Source organism: Nomascus leucogenys, chromosome 14 (genome assembly GCF_006542625.1).
Source record: "Nomascus leucogenys isolate Asia chromosome 14, Asia_NLE_v1, whole genome shotgun sequence".
Taxonomy (NCBI): domain Eukaryota; kingdom Metazoa; phylum Chordata; class Mammalia; order Primates; family Hylobatidae; genus Nomascus; species Nomascus leucogenys.
This window is the reverse complement of record NC_044394.1, coordinates 196,246-219,392: the sequence shown is the minus strand read 5'-3', so window position 1 is coordinate 219,392 and position 23,147 is coordinate 196,246. Positions and strand designations below refer to the sequence as shown.

The 23,147-nt window shown below is 51.1% G+C and overlaps 1 protein-coding gene and 1 long non-coding RNA gene across 9 annotated transcripts; one reads left to right on the top strand and one right to left on the bottom strand.

Annotated features, from left to right (window-relative positions):
• Window positions 1–22: 22 nt before the first annotated feature.
• MYCBPAP (MYCBP associated protein) lies at window positions 23–21,843 on the bottom strand. 8 transcript variants are annotated; one of them, XM_030827036.1, is made up of 19 exons: window positions 21,537–21,843; window positions 14,837–14,964; window positions 14,036–14,240; window positions 13,838–13,941; window positions 12,809–12,992; window positions 12,443–12,558; window positions 11,743–11,890; window positions 10,309–10,424; window positions 10,103–10,218; window positions 9,452–9,560; window positions 8,387–8,576; window positions 7,764–7,951; window positions 6,536–6,682; window positions 5,283–5,669; window positions 4,139–4,260; window positions 3,275–3,390; window positions 2,702–2,847; window positions 2,354–2,527; window positions 23–193 (listed from the first exon to the last, which is right to left on the bottom strand). In XM_030827036.1, exons 1-19 carry the CDS (start codon window positions 21,766–21,768, stop codon window positions 116–118), a joined length of 3,006 nt encoding a protein of 1,001 aa, XP_030682896.1. In that variant the 5' UTR covers window positions 21,769–21,843; the 3' UTR covers window positions 23–115. The 8 variants fall into 8 exon arrangements, with proteins under 8 accessions (XP_030682896.1, XP_030682897.1, XP_003272381.3 ...); XM_030827037.1 differs by having other exon boundaries at window positions 2,354–2,524; XM_003272333.3 differs by having other exon boundaries at window positions 2,354–2,524; window positions 14,081–14,240.
• Window positions 10,131–11,653, top strand: LOC115838232. The gene is made up of 3 exons (XR_004033255.1): window positions 10,131–10,237; window positions 10,767–10,964; window positions 11,418–11,653. It is a non-coding gene; the product is annotated as an uncharacterized LOC115838232 (long non-coding RNA).
• Window positions 21,844–23,147: the final 1,304 nt, after the last annotated feature.

The window sequence follows — 23,147 nt, the reverse complement described above, 5'->3', positions numbered from 1 at the left end:
AAGACACAGAGGCACACGGAAGTAGTAGAAACTTGAAGGTTCTTTATTGATTTATTAACCCGTTTTCCAGAAGGTTGCTTGGGCCCGAGAATCACCTGCAGAGACGCAAAGGCTCCTAGACATTCTTTATGGGGCTGAGCTCATCAGCCAGGACCATCAAGTCAGTCACCAGGGTGTCCAGCAGCCCACGGACCTGGAAGAACAGGACAACATCACAGGCAGGGTTTACTCTGTGGGAAGCACCTATATATCAACTGTGCTGTGAGAGAGGAGAGAAACCAGTTGTTTGTGAAAGAATTTCACAAGTTCAAAGTTCTTGTGAAATAATTTTTGGTTTTGCAGATTTTTTTTTTTTTTTTTTTTTTAAGACAGGATCTCACTGCGTCACCCAGGCTGGAGTCCAGTGGTGTGCTCATGGCTCACTGCAGCCTTGACTTCCCTGGCTCAAGTGATTCTCCCATCTCAGCCTCCCAAGTAGCTGGGACTACAGGCGTGCACCACCACACCTGGCTACTTTATTCTATTTTTTGTAGAGATGGGGTTTCACCACATTGCCCAGGCTAGTCTCGAACTCCTGGGCTCAAGCAATCCACGTGCTTTTGCAGTTTTTTCAAACCAGTCTGGGGAGGTGGCCCTGCACTGGTACCTTTGACATATGGAGGCACTAGAGCTAAGTTGTTAAAGGGGCAATGCCAGGGAGCCCATGGAGCGGTGCCCATTTAGCCATTTGGGGTAGGCCTGGGCTCAGCCCCGGTTCTACTCTGGCCTCCTGGAGGCCAATTTTCCTTCCTGTATCATAACAGATCCACAGACTGAAAGGTCTCTGGGACTGAGCCTTCCAATGGGGTTGGATCATACAAGCCCAGGCAAGTTGATTCTTTTTTTTTTCTGTAGCGATGGGGTCTCCCTGTGTTGTCTAGGCTGATGTCGAACTTCTGGGCTCAAGCAATCCACCTCAGCCTCCCAAAGGGCTAGGATTACAGGTGTGAGCCACCGGTGCCTGGCCGGCAAGTTGATTCTCTTTTTTTTTTTTTTGGAGATAAGAGTCTCACTCTGTCTCCCAAGCTGGAGTGAAATGGCGTGATCTCCGCTCACTGCAACCTCCACTTCCTGGGTTCAAGCTATTCTTTTGCCTCAGCCACCCAAGTAGCTGGGACTACAGGTGAGTGTCACCATGCCTGGCTATTTTTTTGAATTTTTAGTAGAAATGGGATCTCACCATGTTGCCCAGGCTGGTTTTGAACTCCTGAGCTCAGGCAATCTGCCCACCTTGGCCTCCCAAAGTGCTGGGATTACAGGCATGAGCCACTGCACCTGGTCTGCAAGTTGATTCTTCATATCAAAGAGCCATGGAAGGGTCGACCCCCATGGGTCCTCAGAGCCCTTTAATTACTTTCTAGACCCCATCAACCATCTGATATCTTAGTGATGTCACCAGTGGCAAATGGAACTTTTGATCAAATGAGATCCAGAGTATGACCACAATACATGATGTAATCCCAGCTCCCCAGCTACCCACATTAGAGGAAGACAAGGCATCGCCATTAGACATACTGACATATTGAAAATGGCTTTGTGCACCTCCCCTCCAAAACAAACAACAACAGTAACAAAAAAAAAACAAAACGGAAAACCTGGGTGAATTTCTAAGGACTTGCTACTTAAGAACGGATTAGGATGAAGTCTCTCTAGTCCTTCAAAACCCTTACAGTTGATGGGAATGCACCCTACATGGTGTTCTCCTAAGGAACGCATCTGCCAGGATGCACCTGATGGGGAGTAAGTGGAAGCAGTAGAAAGAGAAGGGTTTCCTTCCTCTCTGTTCCCCTAGAGTCTGTTCTCCAAAGGGCGGCCAGAGCCGTCTTCTAAAGCCTATCAGACCCTATCGCGTTTCTATTCAAAACCTTGCGTGACTTCTCATTTCACTCCGAAAAATCCCAAGTCTTCACAATAGCCTGCAAACCATCCCCCACCCCTATGACCTGCTCCCCACTACCGCCCTCTCCCTTCTGGCCCCTCCCTCCTGTGGCAGTTGCTCCCCATGCCTGGAGCACTCTTTACTGGATGTCCACTTGGCCACCCTTCCCCTCCCTTCAAATCTTTGTGGGTTGTCACCGACTGAGGCCTCTGTGCCTCCATTCCCTGCCTGGTCTATCTTCTCTCCCATCATGCTCATCACCTAACATGCTAGGCGCATTCCTTATTCATGAGGCCTGTCTCACACACGAGGATGCCCTTCCTGAAGCAGCTCTGCTTCCACCATGATGGAGTGGGCACTTATTGTTTGCAGACCGAACAGAATGAATGAGGCAGGTGGGAGGCAGGGGAATGGCTGCTGGGTGCTTCCCTTCACCTCACTGTGCAGCCTCTGGGTGTATTTCTCCATGACCAGGGGGTCTATGGGTTCTTGAGAAGGGAGGATGATGTCAGGGGTAGGGTCTTCCAAGGAAAACCTGTCCCGACTTGCAGATTTTATGACTTTCTTGTTGTCCTTTGCCTTGTGCTTCTTGCTGTTGGGACGGTCCTGCTGGAAGAGGGAGACACACATAGCCTTCAGGAGCTCCAGAGGTAGGCCCAGGATGTCCTCAACAGTAGCTCACTGGGAGAGCCTGGGCACATGCCCACCTCCACAGCCCCCACCTCCGCAGCCCCTCCAATCCCCTCCCCAGCCCCACCTGGCCCAGACCACGCCCCAGCATGCCTCTTTCCCGAGCAGCTTGGCTCCTTTCTTGTTTTCTTTGTCTTTGATCCCCAGTTGTTTCTTTTCCTGGGCTGCTCCTTTCCGCTCCTCCTTCCCAGCTTTCCCCGCAGGTACCTTCACTTCCATGATAGTAGGTGATTTTTGATCTAAGGGAGGTGGGTGGAAGAAAATCTGGCAGGCCCCCAACAGCCTAGTGGATGCCGCAGGTACGTGAGGAGGCTTGAGGGGAGGTGGAAAAGCAAAGGGCAATAGCCTTGAGCCCTGGTAGGTGAGTGGCTTCATGAAACAGGACGGTGGTGCCTGTGTTCTGGTCCCAGCTCTGCCACGCTCCCATGAATGGCCATGGATAAGTCATTTAACTTTTCTGGGATTACTAAACCAAGGTGGTCACTAAGGTAGCTTCTGGGTACCACATCCTGGCAGCCGATAGAAAGGGATAAGGGGCCTACTCCATGGGCTCAACCTAGCAGAGCTTCCACCAAAGGAGTATGACTGGCCCAGGCACTGCTGCTTGTGCATTCAGAGAGATGAGGAGGGCTATGCAGAGGTGTGGTTGGTTGCACAAGATCTGACCTTGCTCTTCAGGCACATTCAAATAGATGGTCTCCTTCTCAGGCAGGCCCAGCAGAGACCTCAGCCACATGGAATGGCCCACCAGGCTGTCAATCACATCTCGCCACAGCTGCAAACTAGAGAGCAAGACCTAGTGGAGAAATGCCATCACTCCTCATTTGTCCTTGAACCTGCAGAGGCTTGGGTCCCTCCCTTCAAAGACCCTGGTGCCACGAGCTGCTGTGGAAATGCCACACCCCTGAGCAGCCAGCATCCTCACTGTTCCCCACCAGGGCAAGTGCTTGGAGGGGGTTCTGGCTTGCCTTGGGTGGCAACTAAGAAAAAAAATGGCCGAGGACTAGGGTTAGGAGGCCTGCATGAATTCAGTCCTACTTCAGAGGGCTTGAGGCCAGGGCCAGACTTGGGTCCAGTCCCACTGGAGGGGCTGAACCTTGCATGAGACTTCCAGCGTAAGGCTCCTGGGGCTTGTCCTGAGGGCCTTGAAAAGGACCCCACGCCTATACAAGCAAGTTCCAAACAGGTACTGGGGAAGGTGACAACAGAGAAATGAAGCTTTTATTGGAATCTGCCCCCCCTCTTCTTTCTGCCCTCTGGCTTCTCCTTTTTTCATTCCCCTGCTCACTGAGAAGGAACAAGGAGAAAAGGGGAAGAAAAAAAAGATAAGGTGTTTGATCTGCTGTGACCGCTCTCCAGTGAGCAGCAGGCACTGCAGGGCTTCCAGAACATGGAATGTTTGCGGCATGCTCTAGCAACCTGAGCTCAAGGGAAGCTCAGACCCCTGGAGTCCCAGGACTGCCTGGCCAGGACCCCTGCAGATGCCACAAAGGGAAGGAGATGGGGCGGCTCTCCTGGCGGGGCACCTACCACATCTGGTGCAGGAGGTTGGACTGCAATGGCCTTGGCTTCTGGCACAGCTCCAGGGCTGCTTTGTTGAGCCTCATCAACGCATCCTCTCTCTGGTTCTCATCAGGGAGCACCATCACTGCCTGGCAGGGTCATGGGCACCATGGGCACCATTCTGCACCAGGACACCAAGGCTCTCTGTGTCCTCTAGTGAAGGGCATGGTGATGTGGGGATGTGTGGCAGGGGACCAGGAACCAGGAGGGGATGCAGCTATGGAGAGCTGTCTGGGTGCCTTTGGTGGGAGCCAGGGACCCCCCTCAGAAATCTGTACCTATGAACCCCTTCTCCAAGATTTGCCAGGGTCAGAGAGTAGGCCCCCCTCCTGGAATATAGCAGCTTGGGCACCCCAGACAAAAACAGGTAACCCGCTGGGCACGGGGGCTCACGCCTGTAATCCCAGCACTTTGGGAGGCTGAGGCAGGTGGATCACCTGAGGTCAGGTGTTCGAGACCAGCCTGACCAACATGATGAAACCCCGTCTCTACTAAAAATACAAAATTGGCCTGGCGTGGTGGCTCACACCTGTTTAACACCAGCACTTTGGGAGGCCAAGGTGGGTGGATCACGAGGTCAGGAGTTTGAGACCAGCCTGGCCAACATAGCGAAACCCCATGTCTACAAAAATACAAAAACTAGCTGGATGTGGTGGCGCATGCCTGTAGTCCCAGCTGCTCGGGGAGGCTGAGCAGGAGAATCACTTGAACCCGGGAGGCAGAGGTTGCAGTGAGCCGAAATTGCACCACTGCACTCCAGCCTGGGCAACACAGCAAGATTCCATCAAAAAAAAAAAAATTAGCCAGGTGTGGTGGCACATGCCAGTAATCTCAGCTACTTGGGAGGCTGAGGCAGGAGAATCACTTGAACCTGGGAGGTGGAGGTTGCAGTGAGCCGAGATCGTGCTACTGCACTCCAACCTGGGCAACAAGAGCAAAACTTCATCTCAAAAATAAATAAAGAGATAGATAGATAACCCAAGAGATCACTTTCTCTGGGCTCTCAGGTTTTGTTTCTTTGCCCATAGAGCAAGAGGGGCTGCTGGAGCCTCCCTTGTTGGTTCGAGGCAGGAATATTCTCTACCAATGCCTTCCAGGGTCTTGGAAGCACCTTTCTGAAGTCCTCCAAGCAGAGGTTCCACTCCAGCAGGGGAAGGCCATCCGGCTCCCAGGGGCTCTTGGCGCTGTCCACATCTGGGCTTTCCTCCACCAGGATCTCCTCCATGATGCTCTTCCGCTGAGGACTCTTGGTCCCCACTCTGGCCTTCTGGGTCCCGGATTCCCTGAGGGCCTCGTTCTCAGGCCGGGGCACTTGAGGTTCAGAGATGGGACTCCAAAAGCGTAGTAACAGCTCGGCATTCACAGAGGCCTTCTCTGTGGCTATGGGGCTGACGTGCTCCTTGTCCCTTGGCCTGGCCTCCTTAGCCTTGGGGGGCAGGGTCATATACTGGCGCCACAGTTGGTGCAGGCTTTGCACCACTTGGTACTCGTAATGCAGCTGCAACAGAGGACGGGAAGGCGTGTGAGGGGGAGGCTGGGGTGCAGGCCTCAGTTTCTTCAATGTAAATGAGGATATAAATAGTACCAGGGCCAGGCACAGTGGCTCAAGCCTGCAATCCCAGCGCTTTGGGAGGCCAGGGTAGGAAGATCACTTGAACTCAGGAGTTCAAGACCGGCCTGTATGACATAGAGAGATCCTATCTCTACCAAACAAAAAAAAAAAGAGAGAAACTAGCTGAGCATGGTGATGCATGCCTGTAGTCATAGCTACTCAGGAGGCTGAGGTGGGAGGATCACCTGAGCCAGGGAGTTTGAGGTCACAATGAGCTATGAGTGGGACACTGTACTCTGACCTGGAGTGTGACAGTATGACACGCTATTTCTTAAAAAAATAAATAAATAAAAATAAGTAGTACCCATCTCATAGGATTGCTGTGAAGAGAGGTGAGCTACTCATGGAAGATGCGCAGAACACACCTTGCACATAAGAGTTTGCTATTACTGTCACCTAGGGCAGCAGTCCCCAACCTTTTTGGCACCAGGGACTGGTTTCGTGGAAGACAATTTTTCCACGGATGGTAGAGAGTGGGGGAATGGTTTCAGAATGAAACTGTTCCACCTCAGATCATCAGGCATTAGTTAGATTCTCATAAGGAGTGTACAATTTCCATCCCTCGCATGCGCAGTTCACAATAGGATTCGTGCTCCTATGAGAATCTAATGCCACCGCTGATCTGACAGGAGGCGGAGCTCAGGCGGTAATGCTGGCTCACCCACTGCTCACCTGCTGCTGTGCAGCCTGGGGGTTGGGGACCCTTGATGCAGGGCACACATGAGGGGGCAGGGGCTGGCGCTGGGCCTCACCTGAGGATTCCTGTGCCGGAACAAGTCTTCCTCGGTGAGATAGGCATCCACAGGTGATGGTGTGCGCTCCGGGGTCAGGATCCCCATCAGCAGCTCCTGCAGCACTTCGCGAACCACAGTGACTGCCTCATGGGCAGTCAGCTTGCCCTGCAAAAGGGAAGGTGGCAGAGGATGGCAGCCCAGGCTCTCAAAACCAATGCATCCTTCAGGAAGTTGGAGCCCCCAAGGACTTTGTGCCTTCCTAGGGTCTGAGTTCCTGCCATTGTCTCTCTCTCTCTCTCTCTCTCTCTCACACACACACACACGCCTGTTCTAAGACCTGAAAACCTCTGAGTCTCTCCAGACATCCTTGTTCCCTAAAAATGGATGAAAAGGATCCAGAGGAGGGCCAGTTCCAGTGACAGCTGTGGCTGCCTGGGGCCTGGTGGTCACACAGTTAGAATGTCACCAGATTAGGAAGAAGGGGCAGGGCACATAGTGGGGGTGCTTCTGAGGATGGTGATGAACCTTCATCAGGCTTCAGTGAGTGTCACAGAAACACGGGAGGGGCGCCTTGTATGAGACATGGGTCCTATGGTCAGTGAGTAAAGCAAGCATGACATTGTCAAAATTACCTTTGATCACCACTGGCTGAGCCCCAGATGAAGGAGACGGCCTTGTGACTGGGGGCCACAATAAATAAAAAAGCACAGCTTTCCACCAAATCCCAGGATGCACGACTGAAATGGACACACTGAAACTCACTGCGGAGGACAGATTCCCACGTCCCACCTCACACTCACTCCAGAGTTGTCAGCTGATTGGGACAGTGGGCAGACTCACGCTGCTATTTATTAATTAATTATTCTCCCTGGTTTTGAAGTCTTGTCGGTTAAATGCAACTCCACTGTGTAGTACTAGGCAGCGATGAACAAAACACAGACCAGTGCATAGGGCCACATATTATACTTTACAGTCTGCCTCTTAAGGCTCAGTCTAATTTCTTTCTAACTCAGTGGGGCCATGCATGGCATTGCTGCAACCTGCTCCTCGCCTGCCTAGCCAGCGCACCCATCTTTTAAATCACAAGCCCTGGGAAGTGTTTGTGGAGCAAGAGTAGTTACCTGTTTGCTAAAAATCCAATTCTCCTCTTAGGCTGGGAGAAATATGCTCCCTTCAGTCACTGCCAGGAAGAACACCAGGATACCCTACCTGATGTCCACAGGGGCCATGGTCCTGGGTCCCTTACCTCCAGTACTTTCCTCTCATCCTCAAAAACATCCTGGGTCAGGGAGACCGCGTGGAGATTGACCTGCAGTATAGCACCTCCTAAAAGAGTAGGATGGGTTCGAAACTCCCAAAATTCCCTGAAGATCCCAGCAGTCAAAGACTTGAAGAAGAATGTAAAGGTTTTAGTTTCTCCAGGCAGAATCACACCTGAGAGGGACAGAGACCGAGGTTTTCAACATGCAGGAGCTGGCTGAGCCTCAGGCCTGCACGCTCCTACAGGCAGTTAACTGAGCCCCAGGCCAGGTGGCTGGCCAACCATTCCAGTTTGCCCAGGGCTGAGAGGTTTCCTGGAATGTGGGATTTTGAGTGCTAAAGTCCCAGGCAAACAGAGACAGCTGGCCATCCTAGCCCCAGGCCTGTGCACCTAGATAACAGAGCCCCTAGAACGTTTCTGCTCCCTGGTGGCTCACCTCAAGTTCTATCAGTCTCTCAACAGACAGGAGTAGTCAGGCCACACATTTCACAGAAGGAATGTGAGGGACAAGGCAGGGAAGCTGGGCCATAACTAAGCTTTGATGTCTCACGGAGGACAAAACCAGCCCCAGACAGGAGCTAGCGCGTAGGGTGGCTTCTCCCAAGTACCTTCCCGGTTGTCAAAGTAAAATCGCTGCATCCTGTTCTTCTTAAGGTCTTGGAAAGTGTCCGGCTGGTGCTGCCCTCGCCAGTCATACCAAATGGCCACGGTGCCATTATTGACCACAGTCAGTTCTGAGGAGGTTTTCTCGCCTTCCAGGGTTTCAAAGGTCAAGTGAGCAGCAATCCCAACCTGCCTCTGGAAGGAGGAGGGACAAGAAATGTCTTTGCTGGAGACCCTGGCCTAGAGTGAACAACTCATCTAGTGTGCCCAGGACTTTTCTGGCTTTAGCACTGCAAGTCTCACGTCCCAGGCCGCCAGGGCTTGGCCACTGTCACACAGAGTGGTATCCTACTCCAACGTGGTTGTCTCTGAGGTTACCCTCAATAGTAAGAAGAGAAGATAAAACAAATATATATATATATATATATATTTGATTTTTTTGGTTTTTTTTTTTTTTGAGACAGAGTTTCGCTCTTGTCACTTAGGTTGGAGTGCAATGTCGTGATCTCAGCTCACTGCAACCCCCGCCTCCCGGGTTTAAGTGATTCTCCTGCCTCAGCTTTCCAAGTAGCAGGGATTACAGATGCCCACCACCACACCCTGCTATTTTGTATTTTTAGTAGAGATGGGGTTTCACCATGTTGGCCAGGGCTGGTCTTGAACTCCTGATGTCAGGTGATCCACCCACGTCAGCCTCCCAAAGTGCTGGGATTACAGGCATTGAGCCTCTGTGCATGGCCAGATAAAATATATTTTATATCCAATGAACACTTCTATTCCTTAGCATCTGAAGAATATTTTAGAACCTTCTTAGAGCCATACCTACTTGAGTTTGCGTGTTTACATGCTTGGGGGCTGGGTATAAGCCCCAAGTGGCTTATGACACTCTGCAGCCTCGTGATTTTATTCTTGCTCAAGTTAGTGTTGCTGTCACCATTTTCAGATGTGCTGAATGCACGACCAGATAAAAACCCAAACAGGAGACTGTGCAGGCTGCTGGTAACTGCCAGTCACCTAGGCTGCACCCCTGAGGGGGGCTCTCCCAGCAGGTGTGGTGGAGGCAGTTTTACCTTGTCCTGTGGATTACTGCCTCTGATCCAGCAAGCTGGCTTCCCACAGAACAGCAGAGAAGGGCCGAGAATAGGCATGGAGCCGTGAGAGGAGCTGGCCAATGTGCCTCTGTAAGAAAAGCCAATGACTTATTTTCCCTTAGGCTGCCACAGTCATGCCATGTTGAACCCCACAGAAATGGTGACCAGGAAGCCTAGAAACACGACCAGCTCCACCCTACAATGGAGTCTGATCAACTCCACTCCCGCGCAGCTTCCTCCTGACCCATTGCTGTGGATGGGAGGTTCTTAGAAACACACAGACTCTTTAAGCCCACTTGCCAGAGCCATTCACAGTACACAGAAATACATAGACTCTCCATGCCAGAGGCATTCAAGATGCACAGCAGTGGGAGGGTCTAGACAGCCCTCACCTGACCAGCAACGGAATGTCTGGGAAATCCCCATTAGGAGTTGGTTGCTGGAAAGGAGCAGATGGCAAAAGGAAAGCCAGCACAGCTGCTGGAATGGGTTCAAGGAGTGGGTGGCAACCACTGGAGAGAAGCTAGGCTGGAGGCACCCTGATCTCAGGGAGGGAAGCCTGCTCTTTAATACTGGTAGGTGCTGGAGGAACTCTTCCGCCTCTCTCCCCAGGGTTCAGGCTGCACTCACAAGTATGTTGTCTCTTCAGAGGAGCCTCCCTGACTTCTTTCAAACACTGTGCAGTCTTCCACAGTAACAGCCGAGAAGGGCCGCCCTTTGCCCACCACCTCCAGGCCATCAATATCCTCCGAGAGATAGAGAAAGGTAAGATGAGCTGACTGAAGACAGGCACCACCCCAAGGGGCTTCTGACTGGGGCATGGAGGCCAATCCAACCTGCTGGCTGAAATCCAGCTCTTCCATGATTCTCTGCAGCTCCTTGCGTCGGTAGATCAGAAACAGACTCCGATCCCAGGTGTAGCGGTACGAAGCGTCCCTCTGGGCTGGTAATCCTAGCATGAGGTCCAAGGACCCTCAGCACAGGCTGCTGCCATGTTCCCTTGCTCACCCACTTCTCAAGGGCTCTGAGAGTACCTATCCCAACACCATTTCTAGGAAGGACGAAAAATACAGCTTCCCTGCGGCAGCTAGGCTCCCGTTCTCCTGTCCTATACCTCCTCAGCAGCCCTACACAAGACTCCTGCAAAATTAGCTTCCAAATAGCCAAATATTTGGATTATAATAAAAATAGTAACAGCAGCTACCTTTTACTGAGTGCTTAACAATCAGTCAGAACCTCTTAATACATTTCACATCTCATTTAGCCCTATCACAACCCTGTGCATATTTTACAGATGAGGAAACTACAGGCCAGAGGGGTTCAACCACTCTGGGGTTCACTAACATGACACGGCTGGGACCTGAACCCAGGCAGCCTGGCAGGCTCTAAAGCAGTGCTGCTCAAGAGAAACGGAATGCAAACCACAAACACAAGCCACACGTGTCACTGAAAGTTTTCTAGATGCCACACTGAAAAAGGAAAAAAGAAACAGGTGGGATTCATTTTAGTAATATAGTTTGTTTGTTTATTTATTTATTTTATTTTATTTATTTATTTTGAGACAGAGTTTTGCTCTTGTTGCCCAGCCTGGAGTGCAATGGCATGATCTTGGCTCACTGCAACCTCTACCTCCCAGATTCAAGCAATTCTCCTGCCTCAGCCTCCCAAGTAGCTGGGATTATAGGCGCACACCACCATGCCCAGCTAATTTTTGTATTTTTAGTAGAGATGGGGTTTCACTATGTTGGCCAGGCTGGTTTTGAACTTCTGACCTCAAGTGATCCATCCACCGCAGCCTCCCAAAGTGCTGGGATTACAGGCGTGAGCCACTGTGCCCGCCCTCATTTTAGTAATATAGTTTAATTCAGTATATCGAAAATATTGTCATTTTGACATGTAATCAATATAAAAATGATTAATAAAATACATTGTTTTCACACTAAAGCCAGTGCCCAGTTGACAGTGACAGCACTTCTCAAGGCAGGGCAGCCACGATCCAGGCGCTCACCAGCGGCATGCAGCTCAAGGCTCCACACTGGACGGCAGCTCTATGGCTGCACTCGTTTCCTAGCTCTCTCACCGTTTTACTGAAGAAAAGGAAGAGGGAGCCGGACTTCAGGAAGACTCTGGGACTTGCCTAAGGCCACAGAGAGTCACAGAGAAACAGGCCCTGGGCCTGTTTCACTGTAGAGCTGTGCTGGCCACTTCCACACTACCCTGCCTCCGGGCCAGGCACAAGATGCCAGCTGGCTTACAGCCCTGCGCCTCACCTGTCTCCACCCGGATGGAGTGGGGCTTCCTGATGTGAGTGATGGGCTCCATGAGGCCACGCTGAGTTTTTGTCTTGGTCATGACCAGACCTGTCATCTCATCTCCCAAGTACTCCAGTCGACTCCAGAACCCACTGTTCTCCCAGCTCTGGCAAGGAAGGAAAGGTGAGTCAGATTACCTGGACACCTCAGCCAGATGCTGGTGGAGACGTGGGAAGACAAGAGCACCACCAAAGGCTACAGATGCTCCCTCTGGGGAATTCATTGCTGCCGTGATTGCAGAACAGAAGTACCCACTGCCGTGTTTTCTGGACGCCCTGTTGTCATCTTTACCTGCCCCCAGCCAGATGGTATGGGTTGGTACAGGTACTGCACTGGCCTACCAGAAAAAAAGGTGGGGGACTCTTCAACCTCTCTCCTTAGCGTGTAGGCTCCACTCAGTCTAAGCTCCTAGGAGACAAACACTAAGACTACTCTAATAACTCGCTACCTGTGTGGCCACCACAGGCTGAATAACTTTACTGACTAATCATATAATTTAGTAAAGGCCTTGAGGGCTTAATGATTTTTGCAATGGATAGGTTTTTTTCTCCCCAGCTGTGCCACCTGAGACCAGCATCCCTGTGTCCAGATGCCTGCCCCCACCTCCCTCCTCCGTGCACCCCCCTGCCCCCTGGGCACTTAGGACAGGTGGCCTCACTTTCCTATCACGCCGGGTTGGAAGTGTGCAGTCAATGAGCTCCCGCTCCTCCTGGATCCGTCTGTAGGTCTCCCCAGTGTGCATGAGCAGCTCACTGACTGGCTTCTTTAGGTGTTCTAGAGAGAGAGGCAAGATTGCAGCCACTCTGCTAAACCAGAACAAACAGGGGCCTTGGCAGTCTGCATCGGGCAGCCTCCCTCACGGGGCTGATTTCAGCACCCACTGAAGCTTCAGAGTGAGACGCCCTTGGGAGTGAACAGCACAAATGTGGTCAGCCCGAGGCCAGGCTCTGGAGGAGAGCAAACAACCCAGCAGAGCCTTGCTGCCAGATGGAGGCCGGGTGGGAGCCCTGTCTGCTCTGCTCACCGCTGAGGGCTTCCTGCTGCTTCTTCCGCAGGGCTGTGTTACGCTGCCAGTTTTTCAGAAAGTTGTGCTGAGGAGGTGGGGCCCAGGGAGGTCTCTTCTCTTCTTTTGGGGCTTTTTGCTTTGACTCTCCTTCAGCAGAGATGAGGGTCATCAGACAGGGTGAGGTAGGTATCCGCTCAGCCAGCTGAAAAGTACAACGTACGTATGTGGAGGGCAGTGAGAAGGCTCTGGGCGGGGCTGAGCACACATTTCCCGAGGCCTAAACCCGTGCTGTCATCCCACTGCGCTGAGAGTCCCTCCTCTTCAGGACTCCAGGGTAGCCAGTGACAGAAAATAAATCCCAGAACCAGGGGGCCCTGAAAGCAGCTGTCAGTCCACTCTCCCCCAGAAAGGGAACTTCTGTTTCAAGATTGGGGTCAACATCTTCTAGTGTATTTGTCCTCACAACTGATGTTGATTGACACCTTCACCCATGTGTAAATAGAAGCATTCTTACATGGCCCCAGGCCCCTTAGCGCCTGACCAATCAGACTCAGCCTGGAACCAGGGAAGCAAGGGGAAGACACAGGCGAAGCCCTGCATGATGGGAAGGTTGGAAAGATACAGAATCTTCCCGTGGCTCAGGAAGCAGTGGGAAGCCACCTTCCTCCACCACGTGGACTGAGGAGGGCAGGCCAGTCTCCAGAGAAGGGAAAATCAAGACAGTGCACAGAGCAGAGGGAAATGAGGCATGTGGGCCCTGAGTCCTGACGCCTTTTTGGGTGCAGTCTACCCAGACCCAGGTACTCCCACCTTTGGGTTCCATGAGGCAATCTCTGGAATCCTTACAGTAAATCCCTGACTTCACTGAAGCCAGCTTCAGCTGCCTGAAGTGTCTAACTATTCTAGGAGAGGGTCCCTTATCAACTCAGACTCAAAACCTAGAGACTAGACTGTCTCTTTAACCCCCGCCCTGCTTGACTGTGTCAGGTGGGAGACCGAAATGACTTCAGTGACTGCTCTCATCTGGGTAGTTCTGTGCAAACAAACCTGGGTGTTCCCTCGAGCAAGTGCAATCCTCTTAAAGTCCTGGAGACTCCCCAAGATGTGGTGGGGCAGGATCTGGTCACTGCCATCGAAGCTGTCACCGGGACCTGGGAGGATAAAAGAAAGGGGAAAGAAGCTGTGGGTGGACAACTTTCAAGAGGGCAACTTTCTGATGCAGACTGGGTTTCTCTTGAAGCTGACCCACGAGTTGAAAGACAGTGAAGCCAGGGCTGAGACTGGGTGTACCGGAGTAGTCCAGAGGCTTTGTGGCTGCATCAGGATTCGCAGGACGTGCTACAAGGTGGCAGACCTTCCTCCTAGGATCTGTGGGTTTGAGTTTACGGACGATAAATTTCTGGGTAATGACACGTTTATCTTCCTTTTCAGTAAGGCGAGGAATGTGTTGCTAAAAAGAAATAAAACAAAGGAGAATTCCACCTGTGGTGGCAGGAGGAAGAGCACCACCCATCTCCTCTGTTCTAGTTCTGGGTGGAGTTCCTGAAGGCTGACAGATCTGTTTCTTCAGCTCTGTCCATATGTTCTGTCAAGGAAATGCCTGTGTAACAGATATGTGACTTAGTAATATCCTGGAGGGAAAAAAAAAGAACATCTTATGCCTCCAGACAGTTCGGGTGAGAGGTGGCTGACTCTCCCAGGTAAAGCATGGAGTTAGGGTTTAGCAGCTTTACCCAGAGCTGTACCTTGGCTCCTTAAACTCATCCTCCCTTCTGTGAAATGGGAATGATGGCACCTACCTCATCATCTCATTTCCCCCGTGGTGCTATACGAATCTCAGAAATGTTAAAACAGACAACACAGTGAATTCCTTAAGGTGGTAAAGTGAAAAGAATCTGTGTTCAGTGGGTTTTTCCATGGAATTAGACACTCCTCCTGAGTAGGGAGACGGTGGGAAGACAGTGGACATGGCTGGTGTTCCAGACTACCCAGGCTGCCGGCAGGTAAAGGTTTCTATGGTAAGGGAAGCTTGGGCTTCATCCTCACCTCCTTCAAGTCTTCCTTCTTAATGGCCAAGGCAAGAATGTCATCTCCTTGTAGGATATTGCTAACAGGTTCAGGCTCTTCCTGAATTGTGGGTGTGGGTTGTTCAGGTCCCTTTGCCCGCTTCTTTTCTGAAGAGAAGCAGAAAGTTATTAAGTCCTTAAAGAGCTCCTGTATATATCAATATATACATACAAAAATAAAAGTAAAAATATATACTAGACTCCATGGTGGCGGGCAGAGCTGACCAGCTGGATAGATAGCAGAGGCTGCCAAGGTGGCCTGGGCAGCACTTTGCTGGGGCAATGGGAGTTCTCTCTGGAGGGTCCCCCTACCCACAGCCCCTGGCTTACCACAGTGACTAAGACTTCTGTAGCCAGAATTGAGATCAGAAGATGTTTCATTTCAGGCCAGGTGTGGTGGCTCATGCCTGTAATTCCAGCACTTTAGGAGGCTGACACAGGAGGATCACTTGAGGCCAGGAGTTCAAGACCAACCTGGCCAACATGGTGAAACCCCGTCCCTACCAAAAATACAAAAATTAGCCAGGTGTGGTGGCCCATGCCTGTAGTCCCAGCTACTCAGGCGGCTGAGGCAGGAGAATCACTTGAGCCCGGGAGGTAGAGGTTGCAGTGAGCTGAGATCGCACGACTGCACTCTAACCTGGGCAACAGAGCGAGACTCTGTCTCAAAAACCAAACCAAAACAAAACAAAACAAAACAAAAAGATGTTTCATTTCAGGTGCCGTGGTGCAAGCTTGTAATCCCAACATTTTGAGAAGCCAAGGCAGGAGGATTGCTTGGGCCCAGGAGCTCAAGACTAGCCTAGGCAACATAGTTGAGACTCCATCTGTACAAAAAAGATTATTTTTAATATACAAAAAAGATGTTCCATTTCAGGCTATGCTATTTATAAGCTGGACAGTCTTGGGTACACATCACTTAACCTCTCTAGGCCTCAGGCTTCTCATGTGTAGGAAGAGTCAGTTGGACTAAATCAGTGGTTCCCAAGTTATTAGTCCAATGTCTGCCTCAGAATCTTTGGGGGAGTTTTATGAATACAGCTTCCTGGCTACTGCATGGAGCCAGGGCCTAGGGAGCTGTAATTTTTTCAACTCCCTAGGTGATTCTGATGCACAGTGGTTTGGGACAACTGAACTAGATGTTTTGCCAGCCTCCTCCAGTGCTGGCACTGATCCATGCTTCTGGGTGAAGGCACTGGGTTTCACAAGACACTGGTTAAAATGCAGAATCTCTGTGGGGGAAGCAGAACATCCACCACTGGCCATGTATTGCATACTATTTCATTTAATAAAGATTTGTTTAAGCAGCTTCTACATGCCAGGCACTGTGCTGGGTTCTAGGGATATATGCCAGAGCTTGTCTTTAAAGAGCACATGCCCAGTGGGAAACAAGACCATGAAACAGACTGAGCCAGAGTAACTACCGGAACATGGTGGGGGGAACACCCAGCGCAGAGTCGGCGGGTGTGGGAGGCGGCGGGGGGGAGGTCAGGGAGGGCTTCCTAAGGAAGGGATATTTAAACAGAGCTGAAGAAAGAAGTTGGAGAAAGGAAAGGGCCCTGGGGAACAGGCATTCCAAAGAAAATAACATAAGGAGGCATAGAGGCAAGAGAATGGAGCACATCCCTGGAACTCAAAGCATGTGTTTTTAAATAGCTGGAGTGTGGTGAGGTGGGAGGGAAGAGGCAGAGTCCAGAGACAGCAGCAGCAGCCATATCATGAAGAGCTCAGTGAGCCATGTGAAGGCTTACCCCATGGGCAATGGCATGCCAAGGAATGGATTAAGAGTTTCAAGATCTTGGGAGGCCAAGGCAGGCAGATTGCTTGAGCCCAGGAGTTCAAGACCAGTCTGGGCTCTATAAAAAAAAAACACAAAAATTAACCAGGCATGGTAGTACATGCCTGTAGTCCCAAACACTTGGGAGGCTGAGGGGAAGGATAGCCTGAGCCCAGGAAGTGAAGGCTGCAGTGAGCCAAGATTGTGCCACTGCACTCCAGCCTGGGTGACAGAACAAGACCCTGTCCCTAAGAAAAAAAAAAAAAAACCTGCAAGACCGAGGATGAGTGTATGAATGTATTTAAGAGTCTGTTGTGGCAGCCACAGCATGACATTGACAACACCCGGGGCAGAAGGGGGTCACAGGTCACTCTCCAACGAGGACACACTCCCTGCCTTCCTTTCACAGAGGTGGCTTAACAGGTTCAAACACATCTCATTTCTCTGGCTGGTCAACCCTGTCATTTTCCCTCTGGTTCAGAATGGTTTGATATAAGGCCCTACATAAAACAATCAAAAGAAAACCCAAGTCCTGAGGCCTTTAGGGAGTTTAAAACAAAATGTGGTTTTATCCACTGCTTCTCACAGCACCGTAATCTTTAAGAGGCAATATCACGAAAACATCAAGGCAGGTGTTTTGGTTAACAAAATCAAACTTTTTTTTAGGAAATTTCCATAGAGTTGGTGGCCAAAAAAACTCACACCAAAATCATTCCAAACATAGTTCTAAATTCAGCCTGTTGGCCAGGTGCGGTGGCTCACGCTTGTAATCCCAACACTTTGAGAGGCCGAGATGGGAGGATTGCATGAGGCCAGGAGTTCAAAACCAGCAACACAGGAGAACCTATCCTTAAAAATAATTTTTGTTTTTCTATTAGCAAAAATAATAAATTCAGCCTATTATCCACAGTCTGTTTCTGTAATGGGGTCAGCAGAGGTTTGGAAGTATCTGTCTGTTAAATGTACGGCTCTGTGCACACAAACACACATGCAGGGCTGCCAGCTGAACCCCGAGTTCCAATCTCATCTGCCGCCATGTGTGGGGATGCAGCCTTGGGCTTTGATTTCTACCTCCCCTCTCCCTTCTACACAAACTCACCAAAGTGGGTGGCAGCCTATGAGAGTTGAGATCAGTTGAAGGTCTGTTTGTGTAAATATTTTGGTATTATCTGTACTTTCTAGGACATTTGCTTCCTTTATCCATAACCTTGGCTGGGTTGACATCTTTCCAAGTGATTAAACGTCTCCAGATATGTGTTTTTTACTGGTGGGTGCACAATTACCACGTGTCAATAGAAACTTTCAACACTGCCGAAGATTTTTGGGGGCCAAAGCTCCCATCCCTTCAGTGATAGAGAAGCTAATCTTTCATGTTTGGTTTAGATTGAAATAGTAAAACTCTGGTCTAAGGTTATTCTGAGAAAGTTATCTTTAATGTAGTCCAATAAATGCTCTGTTACTGTATACAGTCAGGGAGTGGTATGTTCTAGTTATTAAAATATTCATTAAAATGATATATACATCTTTTTTTTTTTTTTTTCTTGAGATGGAGTCTCAGTCTCTCCCCCAGGCTGGAGTGCAGTGGCGCGATCTCAGCTCACTGCAACCTCCGCCTCCCGGGCTCAAGTGATTCTCCTGCCTCAGCCTCCCGAGTAGCTGGGAATACAGGCATGCGCCACCATGCCCAGCTTTTTTTTTTTTTTTTTGAGATGGAGTTTCACTCTTGTTGCCCAGGCTAGAGTACAATGGCGTGATCTCGGCTCACTGCAATCTCTGCCTCCCAGGTTCAAGTGACTCTCCTGCCTCAGCCTCCCAAGTTAGCTGGGATTACAGGCATGCACCAACATGCCTGGCTAATTTTTTGTATTTTTAGTAGAGGCTGGGTTTTACCATGTTTGCTAGGCTGGTCTTGAACTCCTGACCTCAGATGATCCACCTGCCTTAGCCTCCCAAAGTGGTGGGATTACAGGCATGAACCACCGCACCCGGCCGCCTAACTATTTTTTGTATGTTTAGTAGAGACAGGGTTTCACCATGTTGGCCAGGTTGGTCTCAAACTCCTGGCCTCAGGTGATCTGCCCGCTTCGGCCTCCCAAAGTGCTGGGATTACAGGCATGAGCCACGCGCCCAGGGATATATATATATCTTAAAGTTAAATTGCTCCTGGAGAGTGCTTACCAAGCCCCTTCTATGTGCTATAAACTACAAAGATGGTATAAAAGTGTTAAGATACGGCTCCTTCTCTTGAGGTACTGAAAAACGTAACAGACAGGAACACACACCAATCATAACTAAAGGAGTTCCTACATTTGCGGTACAGGCAATAGGTTTGGTCAGAAATCAAAAAAGGAACAGATCCATATGGATTACACAGTTCAGGGCTCTGAAGAAGGGTTCAGAGGAACAGCTGCAGAGGTGGCTCCACAGGCTGAGGCAGGCCACGAAGGAGAGGCAAGCTTTGCGCAGGCACAGCAGCAAACCAAGATGCTCCAGGTGAAGTCAAAGTCCAAGCAAAGCAAGGGGCAGGGCTGAGCATGGCATGTGAGTGGCACGATAACACAGAAAACTTGCTGGGGACGTGGGGAGGTGGTGATGTTGGGGATGAGAAGGAAACCAGGACATGACAGCTTTGTAAAGCATGGCTCAGGCATCTGATCTTTGGTCCAGGGGAGTGAGTTGATGACAGGTGCATTTCAGAATGATTCATCAGATGAGGAGAGCCAGATGGACCGGAGAGGCAGAGGCAAGCTGGGGAGACCAGGGAAGGAAGAGCCCCAGGGATCATTTTAGGACCTGCAGGAAGACTCCACAGGGCTGAGGTATGTCTGACTAGTGAGCCTGTAGAGGCCCAGCTCTTTCTGGTTCTTTGATCTGGAATCCCAAGCTGATAGGGCTCCTAGTGAGCCACCCAGCTGACATTTCTCCCTTGATGCTGACAGTGAGGGGTAAAAGAGACCACCCCGCTTGCATGGGGTAATCAGTCTCTGTCGGAGCTGGACCAGAGGGCTGGAAGCAAGGTGCTTAGGTGGGGGTAGGAAGCAAGATGCGGAGGGGGGAACCATGGAGGGAGAAGAAACCTGGACTCTTTTTTCTGCTTCTTGTTTTATCTAAGTATTATTCGTTTTTAGGGTTGATTAAAGTCTTTGGGAAATTCTGACCTTAGGGTTGGGCTCGGGGAACAATGGAGGGGCTGTCCCTACTAGGGCAGAGCTTTAATTGGTTGGGGAGGGGAATCTAATACTGCTGGGAGGGTTCTTGGTTTCTTAGCAACAAGACAGCGGTGGGGAGGTGGCCCATAGCAGGAATGGAGGGTACTGGGACTCACAAGGGCTCTCAGGTCCTGAGAAACAGGTTTAAGTCACTATTTTTGCTTTCCTTTTTGCTTATGAGTCAGAGACTTTGGAGAAACATCGCACAAGGTTACAAGATGACATTTGGTCATTAGCTGCCTCATATGGGGGCCAGGGGAAGAGTACTGCTCTACATTAGAGGCTCCCCTGAGATATTTTAAAAAAGATATCTTGCATGCTAAACACTTCATTTTTTTTTTTCCCTCCTCACTCTGGTGCATGTTCTTAACTCAAGGGTTAATTAACAAACTAAATTTTCTGCTTATTAGAAATAAATATGCAGTGAAAAATCTTTCCTTGATTTGTTTACAGCAGTTCAAATCTGATGAGATCTCCCAGAAACTATGTGAGCAGGAGGCACTGGCTAGGAAAGCCCTTGACTGCCCTTGTGAAAGGGGACCAGATATTCCCTCTCTCTCAACTATTAAAAAGTATGTCATGGGCCAGGCACGGTGGCTCACGCCTGTAATCCCAGCACTTTGGGAGGCCAAGGTGGGAGGATCACTTGAGCTCAGGAGTTCAAGACCAGCCTGGGAAACTTGTCTCTACAAAAAAAAAAAAAAAATTAGCCGGGAATGGTGGTGTGCACCTGTAATACTAGCAACTTGGGAGGCTGAGGCAGGAGGATCGCTTGAGCCCAGAAGTTCAAGACTGTAGTGACCTATGACTGTACCACGGCACTCCATCCCGGGTGACAGAGCGAGGCCCTGTCTCAAAATACATACATATACACACACACACACACACACACACACACACAAAGCTAAAAATTAAATTTAAAAATAAATAAATGGAAACAGCCAAAAAAGATCAAAAGGGGATGGGTTGCAAATGAGAACATGTCCATGGAAGTCAGTCCGCTATCAGACGCCCTGTGGCTCTCCCAGGTGCAACCAGAAGGAAGCTGTAGAGGCCAGGAAGCAGTCATATCTAGCGATTCTTTCCAGGCTAAAGGAGCTGGATAAGTGTCATCCAGCTGGAAAGTGCACGTGGTAGGAAAAGGCAGTCAAAAAGAGAACTAGCCAAGCAAGGCCTTTCTTCTGGGTTTTTCCAGCAGGAATCCTAAGTGACGCCTGCCCCCCTCCCCCACCCTCCTCTACCAAATAATCCCATCAAGGTGGCTGGTTTCAACACTTCATTCTTTCCTCTTCCCAAGGACCCCAATTTCTGGCCCTTCTACCCTTAAACTCTTTCCTGGTTCTTCTGCACTTCATCCAGTCCGGGGATCCTGCCTCCTGCATGCCACCCTAAGATGTGGTTAGAGGTAGAGGTATCCCTGCCTGCGCAAGGCCATCTCCCCAGCCAGTGGTCCCTGAGGCCCCTCTGTCAGTCTCCCACTTCCTATGTCCCCATCCCCAAGGCCCAGTGCGCTGTAGGCTCTTCCTGCCTTCCCCCCCATCCCTAAGGGTCCTATGCCCAGCACCCCACTTCCCCGTGATCTTTCCTCCATCACTGGTGCCATCCCCATCCTCCAGGCCCCGTGTCCTGAACTCATTCCGGGGACCGCTTCCCCTGTCGGGTTCTCCCGAGCGCCCAAGGCAGCCAGCGCCAACCTTTGACGCTCTCTGCGGCCTCTAATAATCTGGTTGGAGTTATTCTGAGGCGGGAATCCTTCTTTAGAGACTTCATGGTGCCGCCCGGCACCGCCGGCCCAGAGACACCGCGGCTGCGCCGCACCCGCCAGCCAACGGCCGCCACTGCGTCCACAGCAACCGGTGCCCCGCGCGGGGGCGCGCACCCACCGATCAACCTGGGCGGAGGCTGCTTGGAAACCACCTTCTTCATCGGGCCGCGCACGCGCCCGCCGCCGGCGGCTCCAAGGGCGATGGACCCCTAGAACGCCCTGCGGGTCCGGCCGGAGACGCCGCCGACGAGCGCCGTGACGCCACCAGCCGGGCGGGGCGGGGCGGGGGACCCGGGCGAGGACCCCCGCGAGTTGCCGGAGCCGAGGGCTGGGTGGGAGCGGCTGGCTGGTAGGGGTGCATGACCCGCCTCGCCCCGCCCTGCTGCTAGGCCACGGGGGGCGGGTGGGGCGTCGGGGGTGCCAGCCCCTGCTTCCCGCGTCCCTCGACTAAGGCCACGTCCTGTCGAGGGACCTCCCTCTGCCCCCCTCACAGCGGTCCAGGGGGATCGGGCCTTTCAGGACCTGCTGAAACCCTTTGCGTGGCGTACCGTGGGTTTTAGGTGTCCCTGCCTGCCCTCCCCCACTCGCACCAACGCGCCTGGAGACCTCCCGGGTCCACGCTCGCTGCAACCACTTTGGCCTTTCATCACTTCCCAAACCAGCCAAAACTTTTGCCCTGACTTGGGGCATTCTCACAGTCCTTGGAGATGCTGCCTCTGATTATTTTAAGTTTATAAATGCACCCGCTTTTTCGCCTTCCCCTGGAGCCCTGACGCATTCTGGAATTATTTTGGTTTTTTGTGTAGTTGCCTATTGTCAAACTGGCTGTCAGAATGCATGAGAGCAGCAGCTGCCTCAGGCCCCGCCCCCAACCCAAAGTTTAGTACTAGTAGTCACGCAGTAAATTGTACCTCAAATAGTGAAGGGGTTCTAGAGCCAGACAGTTGGGTTCTAATCCCAGCTATGTCGGCTTGTTAGCTGTGTGTTCCTGAGCCAATGCCTTGACCTAGAGAGCCAGTTTTCTCTGCTGGGCACAGTGGTTGAGGCCTACAATCCTAGTGCTTTAGAAGGCTGAGGCAGGAGGATTGGTTGAGGCCAGGAGTTCAAAATTGACCTGAGCAACGTAGGGAGACTCCATTCTAAAAAAAAAATTTTTTTTTTTTGAAACGGAGTCTCACTCTGTGCCCAAGCTGGAGTGCAGTGGTGCCATCTCGGCTCACTGCAACCTCTGCCTCCCAAGTTCAAGCGATTCTCCTGCCTCAGCCTCCTGAGTAGCTGGGATTACAAGCGAGTGCCACCATGCCTGGCTAAGTTTTGTATTTTTAGTAGAGATGGGGTTTCACCAGTTGGTCAGGCTGGTCTCGAGCTCCTGACCTCGCGATCCGCCCGCCTCCGCCTCCCAAAGTGCTAGGATTACAGGCGTGAGCCACTGTGCCTGACCTAAAAATTTTTTTTTTAATTAGCTGGCTTTGGTGGCCCACACCTGTAGCCTTAGCTACTCTGGAGGCTAAGGAGGAAGATTGCTTGAGCCCAGAAGGTC

Coding starts and splice junctions, on each gene's coding strand:
- MYCBPAP (XM_030827033.1), bottom strand. CDS start 21,768: ATGAAGAAGGTGGTTTCCAAGCAGCCTCCGCCCAGGTTGATCGGTGGG. Junction 10,219..10,308: donor AGCTGGATTTCAGCCAGCAG/GTTGGATTGGCC, acceptor TATCTCTCGGAG/GATATTGATGGCCTGGAGGT. Junction 5,670..6,535: donor TCCGGCACAGGAATCCTCAG/GTGAGGCCCAGC, acceptor CCTCTGTTGCAG/CTGCATTACGAGTACCAAGT.